Raw genomic sequence first — 26,596 nt, forward strand, 5'->3', positions numbered from 1 at the left:
TCGGTTTGTCACCGAGTATGTTTCTCATCAGCTCAAGCAGCTGGGTTCTGTGTTTGCAGAGAAGGGAAAAAGGACATTATACACACTGCTATCTTGATATTCTGACATGTAGTGAAGTGTAGGCAGGAAAGCCACACTGAGTCCCAAATAACTAAGGAATTCCCTCAGCTATTCGTATGCACTGATATTACATAAGAATATTAACACATTAATAATTTTATTAAATTTTAAATATTGATCAATGTGTATCAGTGTTTAAGATTTAAAAATGTGTTAAAATTGAACATTAAATAATACTAATATAGAAGTATCCATCTTAATCTTTTTTCATGCTTCTGCTCAACTTTAAATCAGTAACTGTGTCTAACACAGGACATTTGTTCAGCTTTAGTTCTTTATTTCTAAGCAGTTCAGGAGCCTTTTAAATGCAGTGTAAGAAAATTAAACCTATATATTTCAACTAATACTGAAGACCTGGTTTCCTTATACAACATGCATTAATTTATTCTACTGCCAGGATGGCAGTGTATTGTTTGATAAGTGGTACTGTCTGAAAGCTAATGATTTTGCTTGATTCCGATCTATTTTACACATCTTTTAGTGTCGCACTTTGAATAAAGGACCATTGCTTTATGCTGAGTTAACTTCACTCAGAGCACCAGTGGTGCCTTCTCATTGTGTATAGAGCATCCAATTGTTTTTTAAGCCTTAACTTTTCATTTCTTTGTGTCTCTAGGTCTAGGGCAGACAGTCAGATGTAGTCTTTAAAAACATTAGTCAGACCAAGAGGAGGCAGAGACCTGTGTGGAGAAGGGACACTCATACCTAGAAGAGCCACGTATCTAGCTCAAAAAAGCTCTTGTTCAGTTATCCCTTTCCCTCAGCCCCCTTGAAGTTCCCGAAATAGATGATGTGATCTGAAGGGGTATTAGCACCCAAGGGCATCTATGATGGGTTGAACCTCTTGAAAGTTTTTTCCTCTCTACAGGCGTTTCCTGGTAGAAGAGGAGGAGTTGGTACTGTAGTAAATGACTCCCATCTAACTTTGCTTTGCTTTGCTTTGTTTTGCCAGGTTCATCAGGGGATAAAAGGAATCGTGTCTGATAAGTTTGGCAACCCAATTAAAAATGCTCGTATTTCAGTCAGGGGCATCCAGCATGATGTCACCACAGGTAATAATTTTAGTTTGAGCTTTTTCCTGGGGCAGGGTGAAAGCACTGAGAGCTTAGCTTTAAAAAGTCTTGTCATATTTGATAGAAATAGTACCTTTATGGAGAACTGAGGGCTCAGCTGTGGGTTTGTTTCTAGAATAACAAGAGAGAAGACATGTCAAACTGGCTGTTGAGTCTGTCATGTTTCTGGGATGCAGGCCTTGCTGTTAAAGCTATCACCTGGAGTTTCCAGCTGTTCATCTAAGCCAATGTGTCTTCAGGGAGATTCAGAAATACACCTTGATGTTTCATGTTTGGGAGAATATGTCAGTAGCTGTGGGGCAGAGACAACTCTGCCCATCCTGTAACTGCATATAGAGGCCTGGAACCTTGATGGTTGAAATATTGTGGACAAGAGACATAAGCATTAGAGTAAGGTTTATATTGACTTTAAAATCAGTAATAACTGCAACGATTAAAGGGCAGACAAGCTTTTTTGTTCATGTGGAAAAGCATAAATATATGCAATTTTTAGGCAATAGTTAAATGCAAAAAACAAGGACATTTGATTATGTTCACTTTATATCTGTCACCAGCTAGTAAACATGTATTGAGGCCTAGGCAACTGTTAATTTTCAGTCATAAAGTTCTGAGCTTTTAGGCTCTCACTGAAATCAATGCTCTCATTTTATGATTGATTTCAGTGAGAACAGGGTAGGAGTGCAAAATAGAAGATGTGAATGGTAACATTTTGCTCTAATGATATTTGTTGAATCAATTCAGAAAACCAGAATGGTTTATAATGCAGTGGATGCTTTCCAGCTTTCAAAAATCTAACATTAGAGGGGATACAATAGGGGAGAAGATACAGGTTCTTGAGGCTGGTGGGAGACTCTGGCATGAATTAGGGTCTCTCAAACTCCTTCCCAGACAATGGCTTTCCATTGACAGTGGACCTTCAAAGAATTAAGAATTTAATAAAAAATGTGTTTACATTGAAGGAAAAAGGAGTATTTGTCTTCAGTTAGGTGCGGTTAAGGATGTCATATGAAAAAAATGTCTTAATTTCAGTGTTAAAAAAGGCAGAAATTCCACAAGAAAGTAGCATTAATTCAACATTAACTAACAAGAAACTTACCATTCCAAATAAAGGAAATATAAACTGAAGAATCAATGCTCTCTTTTAAAACTCCCTGCTTTTGCCTGCAGGCTCTAACCTTCAGCTGGAGGAAATTTACACCCATTTTACACTAATGGCAATTTATACCAGCTGCAGCTCCAACTCCACAGTCTTAGGTGCTATAACGTCTGCAAAGTAATTGAATGTAATATAATAAAAGCAGGGATTTCTTAGCTTTTTAGACATGCTATATCTATATTGCAGTTTGGATTCTACTTTCACTTTCTCAAGTTTCACATAGTTTTGAATTAATTTGATTTCTTTGGAGTTATTCCTTGTACCCCTGGGAAAGCAGCGTAAAGGAAAGCTTCCCTTCCCTGTTATATAGGCACAGCAGTTACTGACATTTTTATGTGGCTTTTACTCCATTAGCTCCCAAATGCCAGATTTTCACAGGTGGAGTCTCTTTCTTTTTTTCCATTCAGGAGTTTTCATCTGAACTTTTTTTTCAAAATCTGAACCGAAATCTGAGATCCTTTCAGAGCCTGATCCCAACGTGCTTGTGCTATCTGTGTGTGCTTGAGTAAGTGTGTCACTGTAAAGGAAGCAAGGCTAAAAACTAAGCTCATGGATTTTGTGCCTTTACCCTTCCCCAGCTGCTGATGGAGACTACTGGCGGCTCCTGCCGCCGGGGACGTACATCGTCAGCGCCCAAGCGGCGGGATACAGCCGGGTGATGAAGAGGGTCACCCTTCCTGCCAAGATGAAGCGGGCTGGGCGAGTCGACTTCGTACTGCGGCCTCTTGAGGCCTGGCCCAACAAGCTCCTCCGCCGCTCAATGGAAGACGCGTACGACCCACTGGAACTTTTTGACCCTCACGCCCAACACGGGCAGCGCGAGGCTCGAGGTGGGTTGGCAGCGGGCAGGGAGAAGCCCTGGTGGTGGTCTTACTTCAGCTCTCTAGACCTGCACAAACCTCTGTGGCTGCTCAAGCAGCGCTGAAGGGTGCCACGGTGCTCTGCTCACCTCACTCTGCCCTCCCACCCGACTCCAGGCTCCCTCACTGCTCTTGACAATATTTAAATCTGTTCCATTTGAAAATACAATGTTAATTCAAACACGCTTACTCCTTTTGTTTTCTCTTCACACACAACTGAGTATGTTCGAGTGTTTTTATGTATTAAAACCACTGGTGCACACCCGTTCAAAGCCAGGTTTTCTGCAGTTTTTTTATTGGTAATACTCTATATTTCTGCCTATGTAGTTAATTATCACATGTATCATTTATCAAGTTCTAAGTGCCTTCAGAAAATTATTCCTGATCCTTTAATGCATTTTTGTACGTGTCTTAACATACTTATGTTATTATAGACTAATAATAACATTCTGAAACATTCAGAAAACACTTTTCTTTCCTCTTTTACGTGAAACTACCATATTAAGTTCAGATCATTAGTTCTTCTAATACAGCTCACAATGATTTTTTTAAAAAAGTCCACTATATGATATTAGTATTTATTTTGGACAGAAAAACATAATAATTAGGAATTAGGAACTTGGAAATAAATCTATATCTGAATAAGTAACATATTTAGTACAATGGGCTATTCAGGCAGATCAGTACCAATAATAACATATTTTCCCAAGAAAATTTTTAAAGTTATCCTTTGAAGACATATATCAAAAATGTTAAGTCTTTGTAGCCTTTCTCCTTTGAAATCTCTTGCACCATGAGTAGGCCCATTAAATAAGCAAAATACTTGGAAGCCATACTGTGTTCCAAGGAGTCTGAATATTGAATCTTTATGATATTTAAATATTAATGTAATTTGAACATTTAAAAATCTGTTAATCAAACAGAATCTTAATCTAATTCAGTAAAATACTGAAAAATACTTTTACTGGTGGAAATACACACTTTCCATGACATGGAAAAATACATTACATGATTAATGGAGAATTCATGTGAAAATGTGATGTATTACACTGAGATTGTTAACATCATGCACTGTTTTGAGTCAACAGACTTGTTCATGAAACTTGCAGACACCAAAGAAATAATGAACTTCTTTTCAAGATAAGTGGGTAAAGCTAGGTCAATAGCGACCATGCAAAGTGCTGTCCTATCTCAGATATCAGATGGAATGTTTTTTTAGGGTAATGCAAAAAAAAGATCTTTGATTTTGATGACATACATAGACCCACACTCCCATTTGGCTTGAACTGGTCAATGAACTCTCTGTATTCACAGTATTTCCTCATCTAAATGCCAGAGTGCATGAATAGGGTGACTGTTTGGAGCTGATGTACCTACAGCAGGAGCTGTCTGGATTGTCCTTTGTTTTCTAAAAACTTTATTGCTCATCTTCGGTAAAGAAGCCTACATTGCATGAATCCTACAGTCCATGTGCACATACCTCATGCTGTAATGGCCTAAGAAGACACAAGAGATGAATGATCTTAATTCTGCAACCAGATGCTGCACATGCCTGAATACCTTGTTCCCAGATGTATTTTGATTGAAGTTAGGAGTCTGTTAATCACGTGCTTGAATGTCTGCAGGTCTGGAGAATATGTAAAAAGGGAAGAAAAGAATTTAATAGTATTAACAGAAAGTAATTATATGAGAGTGAATGTGCTGTGTGAGCATGGATAAATGTTCCTTGCCCAGGCTCACCAAGTTAAAGAAACTCTGAAACCTAAATATACCAAAGATAAGCAAGCAAGAGATATACTTCCAGACTTTATTTCCAATAATAGATATTACTACTGTTTTCTGTGGTTTTTTTTTAAGCCAACACCCTGTGAAAACAGTGGCAAAGTTAACAAACCCAGAATATGCCAAATTGCTGGCTAATAGCTGCACTTTTTATTCATATAATGTCTTGCACACTTAGAAAGTATTTTCTAGATTTTCACAGGGCTATTTAGAATTTTTTCAAGTAATCACAGTAAATCCAAGACCACTGAGAAGCAAGATAGAATGACTGCAGAAAAATCCACTTCTTTACTGGAGTCCCAAGTTGAAATAACAGATGGCAGTCAAGACTTGGGAACAAGGGTTTTCAGAGATTGTAAAGATGTGTTATGCTTGAGAGACTTTGAAAAACTAGTGTTTTACACCACTACTGTGAAATCAGTATGATAGAGCAAGAGTAGCCTCCATGTGTGATTCTCTACCTCATCCAAAAAAGGAGGTGTTCAGCAGAGAGGAAGTTAAGATCAGTCTTCTGCTAGTTCACACAAGACAGAAAAAGAGAAAGACAACAAGCAAGCAAGCAAGCAAATAAGTCAAAACCAGCCAAAAAATGATGCAACCAAATTTAATATCACCTTTCCCTTTTATTTGAGATTAAGATAGATTCCATTCTATATTTATCTGGGAGAGAAAGTAGTAATTTGATTTGTATCCTGGACTTGATTACATAAACTTCTTTAGTATTTTTTTCAATCAAAAATGCCTGTTTAATGTCAGATAGTTTTTTTAAAGAAGCAAAACACACCCAAAACCCCAAAACAACTCACCCCACAATTATAATGTGGTTAAAGGGATTGTAAATGGTGGTGAAATTTAAGCAGCTGTAGGCAGCTCTATAATTAACACATGGAAATTAACCCAGTGATCAACTCTGTCATGCACATCTCTGGAAGATGTTCTGTCTGCAAATTTTAATAGAACATAAAGTTAGGAGTTAAATATTTTTTAAATAGGAAGAGGGATTGAAATGCTTCAGTGAAACATGCTCTCCTACAGCTGAAGTACAAGTAACATAGGAAAGAAGTGGAAACCAACCAAAATTCCCTGGCAGTCTCTGTCAGGCTTAAGCCATGTCTTACAGACTGGGCTTGGCCTTTTTCCAGGGGTACTCTGAAGCATGACAGGTTCAGCAGCCAGACAATACTGTCAGGAATTACAGTGTGTGTTCCTGAGACTCCCTCTCCTCTTAAGTCAGAGTCTACATATTTTTTTTCAACTACCTTCCAACCACGTATTGAACAGTATTGATGTATGTTTTTGTAACATCCTCCTTAATAATTAATTTCTTAGTCTCCATATTCGTTTCAGAGGGGATCTTCTCTACTGTGGAGCCAAACTTTATCTGCACAAAGCCAATAACATTAATAAATGTTCTGACCTGCCAACTCTCCAGACCTCATTGCTCTGCCAGCAATGCATCTTTCCTACAAGTCAAAGCATGCACATCTAACAACTTTACAGGCATGAAGAGCAAAGAGAAATGTCTGCTTATGTCATAGATGTAATTTCTCTTTCATTCTTATGACAGAAAAAAGTCAGGAAAACATACCAAAACTATCAGAAGAAAAATCACAAGATGTGTGTATGAATTATAAGAAGATTTGTGTCTGTTGGTTGCATTCATAAAAACTTTTTACATAAAAAATAATAATAATAAACAAAGGCAGAAAAGTTTGCAGCTGCTGACATCTTCATTTCCTACAACAAATTGATGATCCAGTCTTGGGCCACCCACATAAAGGATAATTATTTCCTAAAGATAGAAAGAAGACAAAGATGCCTTAAGCTAACTGCCTGAAAACAAAATTTCAAGTGTCAGAATTACTGACTAATAGAAGCTCTTCCTGCTATCATTTTTCATAGTGTTTATACAGTTCTTCCCCTTTTCATGCCTCCGTTTAGCAGCTAAAGGGAAGTACTCCAAAACAATATTGCAGTCTGTTTTGAAGTCCTATGAACCAGCTGTCGAGCAGAATTTGCCAAACCAGTGTCATTTCTTTGTGTCTATCAATCCAGTATTGCACTGCGATTCAAAAACAAGCCAGAGGTGTCTTTAGGGGTTACAAAAGCAGCCATCAAAGTGAGACAAGACTGTATGTCTCTGTGGGGATGCCTGCAGACAGACTGGGAGAGCTCTGTGATGGATGGGTGTCCCCCCACAGCAGCAGCAAAACACTGAAGGTTCAGCCTTCAGGAGATGAGGAACAATGGGGAATGGAGCTGTCCTGGTGGCTTAGATGGAAATGTGAGCTGAAGCTGATACACCTTTTTACAAATAATCTGTCAGAGGTACTCTCATGCTGTCTTCCTTTGCTGCATAAGGTTTGTCCTTTGGAGCTGCCACAATGTAAAATGAGTGGATAGGGTGTTGTAGGATGCTTGCTCTGCTGTCTTTGTTTTCACAGCATATTGGGGGAGAGCTGCTGTTTGATATTTGTCTTTTCTGAAGTCATGTAGTCTCAAGCTGTGTTGCCAAAGGGCTCAACATCATCTTCCTTGATGGTGTAGCCAGACCTCTGGAGGTGGTTCCAGCCCATGGGAAACGCACTGCTTCCAACCCATTTGGTGGCTTTGGTGTTTCCAGCTCCATGTTTGCTTAAATGAGCGTGAGATGAATGTTGGATTTCCCCTTCAGTTTGGAAGCTCCTCCTGGCTCCCAGCGGCCACCAATGTCACGCTCCTAGAGCAGCACTAGTGTCAGGGTGGTCCTGGTGGCTTAAGGGAAGCAGCCGAGCACCTCTGCAGCACACCATCAGCAAGGATCTCATTGTAACACCAGGACTGACCCAAACTGCATCTGTGGGCAGAGCTTGGAAGCATACAACATTTTCCCAACCTATTGGGAGATGTCAATAATGTGTAAGGCCAGCTGGCAGGTGTGCTCACATCACTGACCAGGCAAATAAATAATTGTATAAATATAGGAATTTTTGGCAGGTGCTTGCTACTGCAGTGGCTGTGTGGAACTGGATTATGGAAAGAGCTGTAGCACTTTAAAAATATGTTTATATAATTACATATATATCTTTTCAATGCATCTCTAATTGCAGTATATAGCTCCTAACTTCAAAAGGAGGCAAGAACAGCAACAAAAAAAATCACTGGAATACATCTGCAACTCATCTTTTTTTATCAGGAGTTATTTTAAAGGATGGGAGAAGAGACTTGGAAGTTAAATATTTCTCTAAGGAGTTATATCTCCTTCCAACATTAGAGTTAAAATAATAGTAATAGGGCATGCTGATTTTTTTTTAAATTTCCATCTTCCAAAATGGAATTAAATTATTTTTGTACACTTAGTAATGTAATGCACATGCATAGCTTTCAGTTCTGTCTTTCTCCCACATGATACATACTCTTTATTTTCATGCAATTAGTATTGACATTGTTCTGCGCTGGCTCTGAGTAAGCATTTTTAGGAATTTTTCTTGTTTAAAAAAATAGTAATCCAATGAAGTTGACAAGAAAGAGGCAGTGGAAAATTCCCTTCTGATGAAGTTAGGAAATTTAGGTTTTCATTATTCCCACCAAAGCACAATTTTGAAATATCAGTTTCCTGCAGGTTGGAAACTTCCTTTTACAGATTGCACCCAGTTACATTTTGAAGAAGATCTTTCTAATTTCTCTTCATTCCCTTTAGGAACTGAGATTTAGTGTGTCTCACTTTTCTACTTCATTTCACAGAATCACAGAATCTCAGGGGTTGGAAGGGACCTTGAATGATCATCTAGTCCAACTCTACCCCAACATGCTGTGAAAACAGACAGCAGGGGAAGCAGCCTACAAACTCCCTATCCACTCATTTTACATTCTGGCAGCTCCAAAGGAGAAACCTTACACAGGAAAGGAAGACAGCATGAGAGTAACTCTACAAGTTACTCATTTGTAATTGTTATTTCAAATAATCAGATAAAAATCTTAAATTACAGTATTTGATTTGTTTTACTGTTTTAAGGGGTTTTTTCCTGCCATAATATAAAATATGTACATTTCTCATTAAAAATTCACCCAGCAGCCTCAGACTATTGAATGTAATATATGCAATGCAATATACGCTGGGTACCACCATTTATCCTGCAAGCTCTACGTATAAAAATACCAGTAGTGCTGCAACAATTAGAAATTACACTTTTAATGGTTTAAAGGGTAATTTTATAAGAAAATTTAAGAACATAATTGTAACTTTTGGCCCAGAAGTTCAAAAAGTAAAGGCATGAAATCTCTGCCTAACTTGGAAGGCTTTGTGATCCCAGCTCACAGCCAGTGATGTGCTGTAGGTATCCGAGCTCAGCCGCTTGGCAGGCACAGCGCTCTCCACTCTGTAGCAGGGCAACTATCACCACCCTTTCACATCACACCTCATGAACATCCCAAGTTAGTTCTGTGTGTTGCTTCCTTCTGCTGTTGAGCCCCAGCAGATAGGCCAGGCTCTGTGCTGCGTTCCCCATGCAGGGCAGAGGTTGCCCTCTGCTCAGAAGCCTCCTTTATGCTATTAACTTCAAATGGAGTCATTTAGCTCCACAAGGAAATGCTCCTGCTTCACATCTGCAATTCCCTTCCCTAATTTGAATGCTATTCCTGATTGCTTGCAATAAGCAACACCTGTATTTAAGTAAAGGGTAAATAATGTGCAGCAGCTGTGAGAGAGAAGAGCAAGAACATGTGAGAGGAACAGCCCTGCAGACACGAAGGTCAGTGGAGAAGGAGTTCCAGGTGCTGGAGCCCTTGGTGAAGACCACAGTGAGACAAACTGTCCCCTACAGTCCATGGGGGTCACGATGGAGCACATATTCACCTGCAACCAGTGGAGTATTCTACTTTGTAGCAGGTGGATGTGTCCTGAAGGAAGCTGTGACACCTTGGAGAGCCCACACAGAAGCAGCTCCTAGCAGGAGCTGTGGCCCATGGATGGAAGCCCATGCAGGATCAGGTTCTCTGGCAGGACCTGTAGCCCCACAGGGGACCTATGCTAGAGTAGCCTGTTCCTGATGGGCTGTAGCCTGTGGGAAGAACCAGTGTTGGAGCAGTTCCTGAAGGACTGTATCCCATGGGAGGGACTCCAAGCCGAAATGAGGGAACAGCATAAGAAGAAAGAGCACAAGAGATGAAGTATTATGGACTGACCACAACCCCTTTTCCCCGTTCCCCTGTGCTGGCTAGGGGGCAGGAGGAAGAAAAGTCAGGAGTGAAGCTGAGCCTGGGAGGAAGGAGGATGAAGAGAAAGTGGTTTTAGTTTGGTTTTTCTTTCTCACTATCCTGCTCTATTTTTAATTGGCAATAAATTAAAATAATTTTCCCCAAGTCAAGTCTTTTTTGCCTATGAGAGTAATTGGTGTCTTTAGCTTGAGTCAAGAACTTTTTAATCTTGTTTTTCTTTCCCTGCCTTGCTGAAGAGGGGGAGTGAGAAAACATCATGGTGAGCATTTATTAAAATACCATGTAGTGTCTCAGTGAATCTTGCATTGAGTTGTATTGTGAGCAGATATTTCATATGGGCTTTGAATTCCTTAAGCATCGAGGCCTTACGTTAAAAGATGTTGTAATGATAAGGACAAAGTTTGCTTGTGAATCTGTGTAAGCAGACCTGAGGTGTCTCCTAAGGAGTTGCTGGAGGTCCTTCCAGAAAACTAGCTGCTAGAAAAGCTAAGGGATTGTTTAAGACTATGCATGGAGATGATAATAAAGTGAAGGTTGGGTCTTATGACTTCTTGGCTTCTTCAATCACATGGAAACCAATGGCAATTCTTCTAGCATGTATTTCCATTAAATTTTGCTAGCCAATCAGTGGCTAGTAGGCTAGCTGAAACAGCCTTGTGCTCATTCTCCATGGCTTACTTTAACTTGCTCTCCTCAGCTGCACAGGGGTATTAATTTAGGCGCAAAAGCACTGGTCCACTTTAAATTGAGAATTTCTATCAAAGCTACATGTGTAATGGCTAATGCAGATGATAGCAATAATACATGATTAATGATGGGTAGACTAGTGAAACCCATCTAAGTTAGATTAATAAAAAATTACTTCAGAATTCACTGCTTTATTCATCTTTACCCAGAATAAAGATATTTGTCATCAGAAAATGAAGTTTCATAGATAAAAATCACAGAGAAATATGTAGTAACATATTATAGAAAGCAATGTAATGCTATCTAAAGCAAAAATAAGGCAGCATAGCTCTTACACTGACATTTGGTAGCATTTTATGTCTGTAATAATATTTCAGTTAAATATGTATTTAAACCATATAACCTAGTATTAAATGAACATTATTAAGTCATACCTTGGATCTCTCAGTCGACCTTAATGTCAGCCACAAATGTAGTTATAAAACCATCCATAAATCTACTAAAAATCAAACTGCCCTTATCCCAGGAGTAAATCTCTGGCAGAGAGATCACAAAAATGTACAAAGAAGGAAATGTACAGGCAACACATTCTTATACATTCATATAATCCAGGGAGAGGGAGACTTCTAAAAATGGTAACTTGTGTATTGGAGGACTGGACAGTATGATTGCCACTCAGTCTTGGAAAATATTTTCTGTGCATTCCAGATCGCGGTCCAGGGATACCCAGTCTAATCACCAATATGCTACAAAGTTCTAGGAGAAATTAAGAAACTGAACTGCTCAGGAGTTAGTAATAAGTAAATCCATCTACTGGTAAGGATTATTAGAAATGGTTAAGGCTGGTTTTATCATCCCTTCTCATCAGCTTTTCTTACAAGAACCAAGTAGGTATAGACTTGTTTTTCAAGTTGAAGCCAAGTTTTGACCATACAAAACAGGTTAGGTGATAAACAAATAAAGGCTTGTGGCATTTCTTAAAGTTTAAGGAGGATTTGCATCATGGACACAGGGATGCAAAGGCAGTTGGAAACTCTTTGGGTGGCAGGGTGGTGTGAACAGGGCAGGAGGGTGGTGAGGACTTCAGCTGGCACAGCTGCCACCCAAGAGGAAGAAAGAAACTAGACCAAACCCTAGCAGAGCTATTTCCCCTTGAGGAAGAAGAAAAAATACACTTCTGCAATGACATGAGTGGAGCCACAGGAAAAATCTTGCTGGAGTAACTGGTAGTCATACCCACTGCTGAGACAGATTGTTAGAGAGAAGTACAGGGCACTGGATCACTGCAGTGCTCCCTGGGCTTGGCAGCTGATCCTTCCCAGACAGGTGGGACACACACGGCCAGGGACATTCCACCTGTACAGGATTTTTAATTCTGGACATTAGCAACTTTAGGCAGGGCCTCAGGCAGACTAAGGCTGTGTGATGTGGCTGCATTTGGTTCACAAATCCAGTGCTGCAAAGTGCTTCTGAATGCAGCCTCACTGACATTTCCCAAGCAAAAATGCCTAAATTGAGCTGGTACATTCCCAGTGCTTTGGGGAGAGCCAAATAAAGCCAGGTGGTTGTGTCTGTGCTCACCTGAGCAAATAAAACAGCCTCTTGCCAGGGCTTAGCTCTGGGATGACATCATGTCCTGCTGCCAGGGCTGGGGTAGCACTGTGGCAGGTCTCCAGGTGCCTCTGCGTCCCTGTGTCCATGATGCAAGGCCTCTTTAGGCTTAACCTACCTTTTGCTCTTTTAATTACCCACATGGATAATCTTCTAAATTAAAAGCTAGATTCAAAAAGGAATTTTGTATTTATTAAATTAAAAACGTCACAAACCAGAACTCCAAAAATTAGAATGCTCATCTTAAACATCTATGCATTTATACACACCCACTCATACATACCTAAGTGCCCACATGTACACGCACACGTACACAGAGGCATATTCTTACATAATGCATATGTAAAAGACACTGCCTTATAAATGACATAATATATTAATTATTATTTTGTATCACTATAGAAAAGTTATTTGAGCTGAGCTATTAGGAATAAAAAAGTAATATTGCCTTTATTTAAATTGGTTCTGATTTTTGAAGACTTGATACATTTTCAAGTCAAATTACAAATGTTTCAAAAGCAGGTGGATCACAAAACCTAAGGTATTTGTCTTTATTATTTTTTTATCAGCTAAATAGAATTAAATATTAATGTGAACAAAATATGAATATGTGCATTTTCTGCCAAAAATTATCATTGTACGAGTTATTTACTTCTGCTGTTGTTATTAATGTAAAATACCAAATGTAGGCAGTTCATAAGGTGCAAGCCTTCAGTGACAGAATTACTAATGAAATTGAAGGTGGGATCTGAACAGGGTGAAGCAGCAGTAAGGCTTAATGGTTAGGACTACCAGGAAGCAAAAAAAGAGACATGGCAGCTAAAATGACACTGCTGTGTAGCTAACACAATGCTCCAGGCAACATGTCTGCCCTCCAGTAAGTAATGAGGAAATCAGAAATTTATTTTTAAAAAATCCCTTTTTTTTCAGTCATGTTAAGAAATGAATGAAGAAAGGAGAAAATTTCTTCTGAATACAGACCAATCTGTCTCCAGCAAATAAATCACTGTAGAAATCACTTAGAAAACATTTGTCTTATTTATGTGGAAGACATTTGAAAACCCATTTCTGACCAGAAGGCCATTTCATTTTAGGCCTAGAAGTTGGCCAAGTACAGATTTTAAAATCTCTGAACCCTTGCTCAGCCACTCCAATTGCAGTACCAAAAGTACATAAGTGACTTTCCTTCTGCTTGTCAATAATGCTCACTCGAATGTCTACTTGTTGGCTTGCTCAAAACCATCAGTCCTGGCATTCTCAGGGTTGCAGCTCCCATTTCAGTCTGCTGGAATTAACAAAATGGATTTTCCTCCGACTGCCTCCTCTCAAAGGCTTAGTCCAATCAGCAGTCATGTTACTCATCTGACAAACTCCAGTGGCTGTGTCAACCGGCATTTAAAACCCAGCCAGCAAGGGCAGAACCTTCAATAGCTGTTGTGGCTTGGGCCAAACATGAGAACAAAAAAAACCAGCCACTTGGCCACTCACTCAGCTCCCCACCCCCCACAAGCAATGGGATGGGAGGACAAAGGCCAACTAGAAGATTGTGGGTCGAGACAAGGACAAGGAGAGTTCTTCACTGATTCGTCCTGAGCAAAACAGACTCAATTTGGGGGAAAAAGAGTAATTTAATTAACACTAATCAAAAGCATGCAGGACATAGACAACACAAAAAACAGTGCTTACATACGTCACCCCACCCCTCCCTTCTTCCCGTTTTCTCTCCCTCCTTTCCCCCAGCAGCACAGGGAGACAGGGGATGGGGTTTAGAGTCAGTTTGCAGGCTGGTGTTTCTTGCTGCACCATCCTCCTCAGGAAGAAGGATTCCTTACAGTCTGTCCCTGCTTCCCCAGGGAGTCACTCCCATGGCAGAGAGTCCTTCACGAACCTTTCCATGAGTCCTTGCCATTAGGTCAAGAGCAAGCTGCTCCAGCGTGGACTTCTCACAGTCACAGGCTGCTTCAGGAACAGTCACCTCCCCTGACACAGGGTCCTCCTCAGCTGCAGATCCAAGTCACACAGAATCACAGAATAATCATGGTTGGAAAGGATCTCTGAGATCACTGAGTCCAGAAAAAAAAAAAAAAATGGAAAAAACTAATTCCCATTACTGAGACAACAAAGAAATTTCAAAAACTGTGATGCAGAAACCCCTCAGGTGGGAACTGGCCACCTGCCCCTCACTGAATGTGTGTTCGGATCCTTTCTCAAGTAGGAATAGGCTATGGGGTTTTGACCAAGGGTAGATGTGGAGTATATTGACCCCTAGGCTGTGAAAAACTTTTTGAGGCTACACTAGCCTGTGTGATAACTTAAAGTCTTACATTTCTTGAGGACATATCTTGGAGTGGAGTAAATGTCAAGTACTCTTCTGCTTTCCTCATGTTACTGCTTGTACCCACTCAGCTCCTTTCTGCTGCAAAAGGGAGAAACTTGTGACCTGTCAAAAAGTGAGACCAAAAAAGAGCTTTGAAGAGCTCAATGAGGCTATGGTTAGACAATTTCTAATGCCCACATGTACATGGCTTAAAGGGAACTTGGGTCACTTAGCAGCACTCAATGTAATAGTGAGCAGTATATCTACACCATTAAATACATTGTCCATCCTTAATGATGTCTGAAAATCTATTTGAAATGCAGAGATTTGAAGCTGGCATAACACAAAGCAGTTTCCTTCTATTTAGTCCATGTTAAAAATGCAAAAGTGTGGTGCAAGCATGCTGCTGGCAGTTTGGTTTATAAAAATAAATGTTGTGGTTAAGTGGGTGGGAAATACATTGAGGAGCAAATGGGAAATGTCTCCTTGTTGAGGAATGCTTTTGCAATCTTGATTTTCTGTGTGTAAAGTCAACCTTGCAGTGCACAGACTAAGAGAATAGACCACACAACCCTTTGAGGCATATGGGATCAGTCATTATGGGGCTCAGAAGTATTTGCTAGGATGCCATAATAGTGGAATAAAGATGGTATGCTGCCTTATCTTTTTTTTTTGGCTCTTATGATTTAGATTCAAATACTTTCATCCTACATCATGTAATTCATTCCTCTGTAGACAATTCCATACAACGAGACTACAGTTTAATTAAAAATACTGTACACACTTCCCTGGAGCTTTTCAAGTATCTGACTGGCTACATCAACATTGATTTTGGAGTGGTGGAGCAAGGAGTTGGCTCAGGTCTTATTTCCTTAGACAATGGTGGTGAAACTGGGATTTCTCCACAGACTCAACTTCGTAGGATGGGTTGCACTGGCAAAGGCAGCTAAATGTGAATGGTGTTGGTATAACTGGCAATGTCAGGAGGAGTAAGTCAGTAGAGCTTCTGCTCAAAAGCTTTCTGCTGAAAAAAACACCTTTCAGAAGCCCCACCATGATTACGCAGGTACCACTGATGTGCCTTGTCTTCAAAAGCTGCAAATAAGGAGGCTGGTTTAAAGGAGATTTCCTTTGAAATTGCCATCTTCTTTAATGACTGCAAAATGACTCCCAGAGCAGCATGAGCAAAGCAAATATTCTGATGGCAGCAAAAAGTTTCAGAAGCACAGAGGAGCAGTGGTGAACGCATAGAATTTTGTGAACACAGGAACCAAGGATGCCTGGTGTCCTATTAATTTGGGTCTCAAGGTAGAGTTCCTAAAAAGATCCTCCATGTCCAAGAAGGGCTAAACTCACTATAAAGACACCTTCTCAGTGGGAACCATAACAGGATTTCTTTCTTTTGAGATCTTTCTCCATCTCTCAGACTTTTATTACAATTGACCAAAAGTCAATGGAGAGCCCACATGCCTGTAAGTATATCAAGGTCTTTCCCTGCAGAAACCAGCCTAATACTCTTGCAAATGCAAACGTATCTACCCCAGACCCCTAGGGGTGAACTGCTGTTCCCTCCTGGGTGCAAGAGTGCTCCATAGCTGGGAATTTAACAACCATCCAGAGCTGATGAATCCGTATGCCTTAAAATACCTTGCCAGTGATACAAATAAAAAGCCAGACTGAGCTCCTTCACTTTACAAGCAGTGATAAGTGCTGTGGAAGCCACTTAATTAGTCTATGATAAATTGCATGCCCAATTAATTGTGATGATTGCCTAGGGGGCAAAACCCAACTCAAAGCAGTCTGATGGCTCCAAAGAACAGATTAATGGAGGGTCTCTTCCCATGCCCTTCCTACAGTTGTTGGTAGCTGAATCACAACAGTTAACTACCAGTGATGTATTTGCTTGCACCAGCTTTGCCCTAATTTGACCTTTTCTTAATTTTATGCTGGTTAAATGAATCGATATTATCTTAATACAGCATTTCCTTTCATCGTCCCAGTAGCAGTGTATGGTTATACCCTGGACTTAATATGCAATTAATGAAATATTAAATGAGTGCAATGAGCTTCCTTATCCTTCAGAGTTGAGGGTGGGAACTGGGAGGCAACACATTAAAGGTAAAGGAGTTACCTGAATGTTAAATCAGTGTAGATCTGGGAGCCATGCTTCATAAACTTACGTACAGAGCCTGTGAAGCATAGCCATTGCAAGCAGGGTTGTACCAGTTTGAGCAAAAAAGTTAGTTTTAAAAGGTTTTTGCTAAACCAGTGACAAAGACCATGCAGACATTGCTTTTTCAATTTTAAAACAGTAAATGACTTCACAGGGCAGAGTCAGGTCCCAAATGTGCCATCTGCCTGTTTGCGGTTTGTTTACTTTATACATGATTGAGTTTAGTGCTTGTCATGGTTCCTTTTACATAATGATGTTATGATAACCACATAATTAATATTTTTAGTGTTTAGCAGATAAATGAGATGCAAAGATAGAGGGAAGTATCTGATGTTTAAAAAGAAATTATTCTAAAATGCCCAGTAGGAGCCAAGTTTTATTTGATGATATTTAATCAATAATTTAGCATAATAATATTTTACATTAGCTTAAAGTGATTATAAAGGTGGTTCACAGACCATTCCTGGGAAGTTAATGAGTAGGTGAAAAAAATCCTTTCATCTATTTTTTTCCTCATACATTTTTTTCTTTCCTTCTAGACAGTAATTGCCAAAACTTCACGAAATTTCAGCAGAAGTAGATATGAAGTGACACATGATTAAGGTAGGCAAAAATATTTTACTTTATTTGGGGAGCAGTTGAAGGATTTCCTGGAAATCTCATGAAAAGTGTATTCTTGAAAATCTTTCCTTTTTTTTTTCAGACCTTCTACTCCTGCAAACATCTGAATGCTTATATTCTTGCCCCTTCTTATTTGGAAAATTAACCTCTTTGTAAATGCAACTAGAGTTTGAACAGAAACATATGGAGAAAATACGTGTTGTTCTTCTGGTTCCAAAAAAAATTATGAAGTGGAGGTGAGGAATGTGAGCTTAGTGGGGGAAGAGGAGGTCAATGAGAAATTTGTCCCTGTTGCAAATATTTTCCCATCATAGACTAGATTGAGCAACGTTCTTCCCAGGTCAGGATCATAGAAATGTGTCTCTAGTGATATGACTTTAGCCTCTGTCAGGATGGATTTCTGTTGGGAATTCTTGTAGTTCTTAGCAATGTTTTAAGCTGCAAATGTTCAGATAAAGAACTCCATACATTCACAAAAAACAAGTTCTACTGACTTCTGCAGCAATGCACAAAGCTGATGTCTGCTATTAAAAAGTGCTTTACAGGAATAATTTTGAAGTGAAGTTACACATTATTAATGGAGACAGATCTGATGGTGAAGCAAACTACATTTGGCAGCAAGAACATTTACAAAAAATGTCATTAAAGAATTGAGGCTGTATGCTACCAAGTATTTTGTAACTCCCTCCACTGACTTCTTGGCCTCTCTTTTTCTTTCATGTCTGGTGAGTAGCTTGAGGTGGTTGATGAACATTGGAACTGAGGAAGTCTGGCTTCTCACTGCTGTTTGTCTAAAGGTTGGTTGGCTTTGACACCTAAGAAGAAGGAAGCTCTACCCCAGTCCATGCCTCATTTTGTGTATTTAGAACTTTCCTAAGGCTTTTCTTTCATGTAGGTTTTAGGGTGTCAAAGAAGAAGCAGGGGTTTTTCCATAACTGTTTCCTCAGCGGAGGTAAACTTGCAACTTTTTTCTAATAATGAGTGCTTATTTCCACAATTTAGAAAAACTGACATCTATTCCAACCCACTCCTGACAAATTTATATCAATATAAATTTAAGAACTTTGCTACAAAATTCCACTAATTGATAAAGAAAAATGGACAATCCAGTAGGCTTTAATATTCACTTTGAACAACTCATTTCTTAGAAATCACACCTTTAAAAAAGAGAAGCCATGTGGGATGTATTTCATTAAACACAGCAGTCAATGTCATCTTAGGGAAAAAAAAAAAAAGAAGTAGTTTACTGCTCCATCTCTTACCAGGTGGCTTCTTTATTTGAAATGCAGAGACAATGAAATAATAGATCATGGAATCCTTGAATGGTTTGGGTTGGAAGAGATGTTAAAAATCACCTAGTTCAAACTCCCCTGCATGGGCAGGAACACCTTCCACCAGATGGGACTGCTCAAAGCCCCATCTAATCTTGAACACTTCCAGGATGAGGCAGCCACAATAAAATAGTTATATTTGGAATGAAATGCCACCTCAAAGTCTGGTTTGCTGGAACAAGAACTTAGCACCCAAGTGATCTTTGGGAGAGACTGGCAATAGCCCCGCTTATGTGGCATTCAGTTTTATTTAAGTATAGGTAAGGTGACCCTGTTTTTCATTTGAAATGTATTGATAACACAAAATAATGTAAGTACCTAGGTCTTCTTCTGCCATACCACTGAATAATAGTTATAAATAAATAGCCCTGCAGAGCTGGAATTGGAAAATGAGGAAGTATTTCAAAGCATGGGAAAATTTACTTTTAGCACCTGAAGTCTAATCATATGGAAGCATATATTTATATAAAAATATTTTCCTATATTTATGTATATATTTACATATGTATTAAAACTTTTCCCACTGGATATTGGACCTGGCACTGGCACTGAGCTCTCTACTCCTTGAATTTAGGGCAAGAATCTGAAAAGACGATGAGGTCTGAAGCTGGACATCTTCAGCTAGGACGAGTTGACATTTGAGATCTGTCGATACTGAGATTTAGGTTAGACACTAGGAGGAAATTCTGTACTGTGAGAGTGGTGAGACACTGGAACAGGTTGCCCAGGGAAGTTGTGGAAGCCCCATCCCTGGAAGTGTTCAAAGCCAGACTGTATGGGGCCCTGAGCAACCTGATCTAGTGGGAGGTATCCTTGCCCATGCAGGGAGCTTGGAACTAGATGATCTTTAAGGTCCCTTCCAACTCAAACCACTCAATGATTCTATGATTCCCAATGGCAACAAAGTATTAATCATGGACTTTCCCAACTCCAAGCAAGGCAGCCAGACCCGCACCCTGAGAGAAGGTAATTTGGGGGGTTTGCAGGGGCAGAACCGCCAGGGAATTTAGTGTGTTGACAGAATGTAAATGTTTCCAGTGGCAGATGAAAAGAGGGTGATGGTTTTGAGGAGCGAAATTTGAGTAAACACGCTCCAACCCTACAGTCTATTCAGGAGATTAAAACCCTCTGTGGGTATTGGCCTGTATAAAAAGCCTCTGGACTGTGCTTTTACACAAGATCCTGAGTAACTTTGTAAGCCCTTACCAGCTTCCAAATCCTTCACTTTCAACAATGCTCTTTGTACTAAAAATGTAGTATATAAAGCTGTATCATAGACTTGGGTTTGAATATACTCCTAAATATATACTCCTAAATAATATACTCCTAAAAGTTAAGTTCCACTTAATGGCATCTTAATGCCTAGATAAATGTAAAATTAATATACTGAAGTTCTCCAGCAGCAGTTAGAGTAAGAGCAGTACAATTTTTTTAATGTTTCGTTGGGGTTTTTTTAATAGCAAGTTCTATTTTTGAGACAGGCAGAGGAAAATCTTCTCAAGCTGTAAGCTCAGCATCCCCAGAGTGAATAGGGTTCAATGTAGCATGGATAATTTGTTTGCTTTGCAATTATTTTCCGTCAGTGGAGACAAATTGATTTGTACAATAAAATTGACGGTCACTGCAAGGCAGCTGGCTTTCTGAACTGTAAAAGAATTTGACTAGGTTAAGTGAGTACTAAATTTTTGGAGTAGTGGGATGTCCTTTTGTACTGGTAAAACTTGCAACAATTTTATGGTTTGCCAGTGATTGCTATGTAAAATTCAGCATCAGAGAATGCCAGGATGGTTATTTTTAATACCACTCTGAGCGGGACCATTGTCAGTTTATCAGTGCCCTTCTCTGGAAATTATTTCCACCAAAACAGAAATCGAAATGCAGGAAAAGAAACTGATAATACAGCAGATGAACAGGTAGGAAAGAAAGAATAATTGCCTCCAAACTACCTTCTTAATTTTTAAAGGAAATTAGATTTTTAATAAGAGCCTGAGTCATGAATGCTGGGCAACAAGAGAGTTTCTGCCAGAGAAAAACATGTAGTAAAAGCTTTATCTGGAAAATAAATAGGAGCATGACCAGCCAGTGAGGTGTCTTTCCAGAAAATGTTGGTAGTGGAAGCAGAAAAGAAATAATTATTTTTTGCTGCCTCTAGAATGTTTGTATGTTTGTCCAAATAAAAATATTCAAAGCCTGTAAAGACTTAACAACTATCGGCATTCATTCTTTGATTTTTTCAGTTCAAAAAACAAAGATCTGGCCTCTCAAAAGCCCTGGCAAAACTTCAGTGTGTGCATGGTCAAAAGCTAAGTGTGATTAGAAATGTTGCACTACCTGGTAGACTCCTGGAACAAGGCTTTGCCTCCGTTTTTCACACTGAGCTAATCAGGACACACTGTCATATTCAATTTAAAAGCCAAATATGCCCCAGAAAAAATGCTGGACCTAAAAGTTCAGTACATTGCTTCGGTTAAAATTCATTTGGATGTTCCAAGCGTTAAACTTCATTGCAGACATCAGGATTGCATTAGTGATACTGTCAGTTTTGCAAAAGTCCAAGATCAGCACTAAGTAAGGTAGAAGTTTGCTAAGGTAGGCTAGTTTCTCTTTGCCCAAACTTAAAGGACCTGGGAAAAACTGATACTGTACAGTTCAAACACATTTGACTGGGCTTAATACATAAGGTAAACAAAGCGCTCCAAGCACCGATCAAAGTGCAGTTCTGGGGGCCAGTGGCATGATCTTTAGGTGTGAGAAAGAAAGTTTTGAGGAAGAAGGTCACATGTTTGAAGGTCCAGACAATCAGGCTTTGGCTTGACCTCTCTGCCTAACTGGGAGTAGCTCTCCCCAGCTACTCATGTGAGCAGGGTTCAGAGGTTACCAATTACTTAGGGAGGCTGAGAAAGTTGTATGGAGCTGCTCTCAGCTGCCATTTCACATTAGCATCAGGCCACTTGCAGGTAGGCAGTTGTGGTTAATGCTTCACTGCCGGTCACTGATGTTCTTCAGCTTACCATTGCTGCAGCAGTGAGGTAGCATCTCCCCATCCTGCCAAGGGGCTCTTTGCCTCTGCCCTGGGAAGGGCACAACCACCAGTCACTAACCCCACCTACTCCTGCACCACATACCCACACCTGCAGGTTGTTTTCATTGCTTACCTGCTTACTAGGTAACATTTTTCCTGCTTTTGCCTTTTGTTCTTTTTCCTTTTTTTTTTTTATTCCCTCTGAATATTTCAGAGCCACCAATAGAAATGGGCAAAACGCTTTAATTGATTGCAGATATTGAAATGACTAGAGCAGTTTCTGGCAACTTTTTCTTACAAATCTTAAAATATGTGCCTGCACACACTTAATTACTAATAAATTAAGCAAGAGTGACTTATAAGTTCATGATAGCAGAAGTACACAAAAAATACCTTATAAAGTCTTATAATTTATAGTAAACTTCTGAAGCTTATACTAAAGTTCCTAACTTAGGAGCTTGTGTAATTTTCCAACTTTAGAAGTTAGAATTTCCCTCAGAAATTATCTTGGGGGCGACAGATTTTGCCAAACGACCTCCCTGGGGGAGTTCTCATGATTTCTTCTGAAGCTGCTCCTTTGGGTAGTGACAAACAGGATATTGAACTACCCAGGCCTCTGGTTTGATCCAGCATGGTCCTTTTCTTTCCATTTCACAAATAGGATTTGGGGCTTTGGAGGTTTTGCTTTGTGGAAGTCACAAAATCAAGAATGATCACACTTCTCTAATACAAGACATATTTTCATTCTTAAAATGAGCCAGTTTCCTTTCAGAAATAAGTCTGGTTTTGATTACACATCCTTTTACTTTCTCTGGAAAATGAGTACATTTCTGCTTGGAAATAGTCACGTAAGTAAAGAAATTTTCCAGGAAATAAAGTGAGCTACTTTGAGTTTATAGTGAAAGGCAACAGCAGCCCAGCCTTAAATTATAGATATACTGTTTCACAGGCACTGCCATCATATAAATGTGTAGCTTTTTGTTTGGTTGGTTTTTGTTTGGGTTCTTTTTCTTTGGGTTTGTTTTTTAAAGCAATTAAAAAAAACTCCCAAAATGCAAAAGGTATTATTTTATTCTTGATTTACACCTCACTTTCTTGTCTTCCTTTTACCATTTAATTCACCTTCAGGGTGAAAGGTGGTATCTGTCAAACAATGTCCCCATAACTCCTTGTGTGTCATTTACTGTGACAAGCTTGCTGGAAGTAACATTTTCCATACACGAAACAGGCAAGAATAAGGGCTAGTACTTTCAGTATCTGGACAATATTGTTTGAATATCTTGGTCACACAACAAGTCATTCTGCATGGCATAGACTTTGACATATTTGGAGAAATATTTGCTACATCCTAAGCTTTTTCAGAAACCAGCCTTTTATCTTTTAGTTTGACATCGTTTCCCTGATTAAAAAAGCTTTCCTCCCTCATAGTTTTTTCTCCCTATAGTTTTTATTTTACCATCCTTTTACACGGACCTTTTATTTGCCATCATGCCTGATAATTGTTTCACTCGTTTGCCAGCACATTCTATTTGTATGGCTGTACAAATTACAGATGCACACTTTTATATGCTTTTCAATGGTTTAAGAGAGCTACTCTTTGCTGCCTTATCTCATTGGGATAGCCTGAGAATTACAGCAGAGTAACTAAGCCTGTTGTGAGAAAATATTGAAAATTAAAATAAACCGAAACAAATTAGTAGCCTACAGGTAGCATTTTGCAGATAAGGCTAAAGGGAATCTTAGAAGTTGAGCCTGTTCCCATTAAATGTAGCTGGAGCTTTTCCACTGGCATAGACGATATCAGATCAGATCTCAGGTTTGCAGTGACATTATTAAACAAAGAGAAACTGTGAAACTTACACAGATATCTTTTACCATGGAGTTAATAAAGGACACTAAAAACCCCACTAAATATGAATTAAAATTCTGACTCTGACTTATATCACTGTAGACACTTTTGACAGTTAATTTGCATTTAATTTTTAAGTAAGTATTACTTTTCTCCCCTAAAAATTCCAATGGTATTTCCACATTTAAGAAAACCTTAACTGGCTCATCTTTTTGAGAATTTAGTCCTATCACTGTAGGTTTATTAAAAGAAGTGAGCTACTACCTTGATATACATGGAATTGGAGCTTTTTAATTAGTCTGTGGCTAGGAAAGCTCAAATCACTTTCACGGGAAAAGTCAAATTTAGAAAAAAGGAGCAAGCATAGACAATACTCAGAAAGGTCAGGATATCATATTCAATAGAACTTTTAAGGGTCATAGGTTTATAATTGTCCAACATGTAATATCTGTGTCTATTATATAGTATAATGTAATAGTTGTCTAAATAAGATTATCAATTAAAGAGGAAAGAGATACAAGGATGACACCTTTTAACTGTTTTAGACCCCATTTTGTGCAGATTTGTCCATTTGCAAAGATGTTTTCAGATTTCAACCCTCACTATCAAAATGCAATTCAAAGCATTGCATAAATTTCAGGCTGTTGACATAGCTAGTGAGGAGAATAGTCAAGAAAAGATTCCTACAAAAAAACAGGGCTTGCAGATGAGATTTTTCTCCTCATTACTCACTTTGGATGAGGAAAGAGTGGACAGATTGCTGCAAAGAAAGAGAATGGGTGAGAACTGGCTGAAGATGAGGAGAGAAAGGCTGGAGGAATGGATGGAGGAGGAGGAAAGCTATAGGAAGAAAAGAAAAAGCACATGAAACTTGAGATGTGTTTTGGATGAGCATTAGAGACATAGACCCTAAGATATAGCAACAAGTACAGATCCAATTTAAATGCCTGACAATAGACAGAAGACAGTATTTCTATCTGGTTTACATTATCCTTTGTTAAATAAAACACTTATTAGATTACACGCACTATTATGCATGAACTCAATATTGAAAGCAATACTACTGTAAAATATTCTTCTGTATTTAATGCAAAAACATTATTTTGCTTCTTCCCTTATTCTATATAAAAGAGAGAAACTGCAAACAAAAAAACCCCAGTGTGTCATTCCAAATACTTTAATGTTTAGGTGTTTAACTTCACCGTCATTAGCTTAATGATCAAACACCCTTATGCCCTGTGTGAATTTCACTGTGTTTAAGAATATAGTTTAAAGAACCTTCAGTCAAAAATGCAGTGCAGTGCAGAAGCAAAAAACATGTACTGCAGAGAGAACTGTTTCTAGGATAAATGTTAGGAGTAGCAATTAGGGGGAAGATCTGGAAACTTAGGGTGATATAGTTGACAGAGACTTAATGGATTTAGCCACTTATGAAGAATAAAGCCTGAAAATATAAGGAATTTTTAAACTTACTGCCAGATGTAAATTTAAATATTAGACCTAGTTCAGAGGACATAGAGAGATTCTACAATGATGCTCTGGGTGGCTGAAGAAAAGCCACAGAGTACAGGGAGAACAGAAGAGCAGATTTTTGCAATGTGGATCTAAAAGTTTTTTTCTTTTTGTCAGTGAAAATGTCATGGTTGAGAAATGCCAAAATAAATATTAAACAAGTATGTGTAACAGAATGTTTACTGTACCGCTTCTTTTGATCATTGGTTATATTTTAAATTTACACATACTGTACCAGACATATACGGTACAAGCTGGTTTTTTGTCAGAAACGCTCTTCCCTGATTTCTCCATGAGGTCATATGGACTTTTCAATCACTTCAAGGATGTGGACACCACTTATTTCAGTGTGCCAAGAGAGATGGACAGGAGACAGGACCTTGGAAAGGTGTTTGTTTGATGAAAATATGACACAGGTGTTATATATAAATTATACAATAGACTCTTCATTTCTGATTGTATTCTTTAAAGAATCTCACATCCAGGTAGGAACTTATGATAGTGCCATTTGATTGAATAACCAGTTACATGTTATAAATAATGAATATTGTAATAAAAAATAGCAAATTGTTGAAGTAGCTTGTCTAATGAAATCTCTTGCCAAAAGATGTTCCCAGTTTATTTAGTGACTGCTTCTGAAGAACAAGCCCATCAATAGAAATCCAAGGCTCCTCTTGTGACAGGTCTATGACCAATGAGTAAGTGGTCTGCTTTGATCTGTCATGATGTCACTTTGCAGTGCAGATAAGACCAATGCTTAAGATATGTCAGTCAGATTCTGACACAGAGAGATTGCCATCTCAAAGGGCAGGAGAGAAAATGTGAATGAAGAAAACAGACATTTAAGATGGCAAAAGCTAGGTAAGAGGTTGTGGAGAAAAAAGGGAGTAGAACTCCAATCTGATGTCCTACAAGGTCTCAGGAAAGGCTTTCTGGTGCATGAAGGGCCTTGTTACTGTGTGCTTCGAAGGGATGCAAGCAGTGAATCTGGGATGCACAGAACATCGAATCACCCAGATTATGGATTTAAAAGGCATGGTGCTACTTCAAAGCAATAGTGAAAAGCCTTTATCTTTGTGCGTCTCAAGTGGAATTAATTGTTCCTAAAATCATAAAACACTGTTTTGTCTCCTTCTTTTCTAAAATGTGTTAGTCTTGTCTTCATGATAATTTGCAGAGGAATTTTAGAAGATGAGATGACAAGGTATAGAGTTTACAGGGCGGGGTTTTTTACCCCCTAGTCATTCAAAACTGAATAAAAGTCCCCAGACTTTGAAGACAAAATC

The 26,596-nt window shown here is 39.0% G+C and overlaps 1 protein-coding gene across 1 annotated transcript in view; it reads left to right on the forward strand.

Moving 5' to 3' along the window:
* Positions 1–3,965, forward strand: part of CPZ (carboxypeptidase Z) — a 40,086-nt gene extending 36,121 nt beyond the window's left edge. Inside the window, exons 10-11 of the mRNA XM_051619441.1 lie at positions 1,073–1,172; positions 2,928–3,965. Of these exons, the coding sequence (XP_051475401.1) occupies positions 1,073–1,172; positions 2,928–3,274 (447 nt within the window). The 3' untranslated portion in view covers positions 3,275–3,965. The remainder of the gene's footprint in view (positions 1–1,072; positions 1,173–2,927) is intronic.
* The last annotated feature ends 22,631 nt before the right edge of the window (positions 3,966–26,596 follow it).

This window comes from Apus apus, chromosome 4 (genome assembly GCF_020740795.1).
Source record: "Apus apus isolate bApuApu2 chromosome 4, bApuApu2.pri.cur, whole genome shotgun sequence".
Taxonomy (NCBI): domain Eukaryota; kingdom Metazoa; phylum Chordata; class Aves; order Apodiformes; family Apodidae; genus Apus; species Apus apus.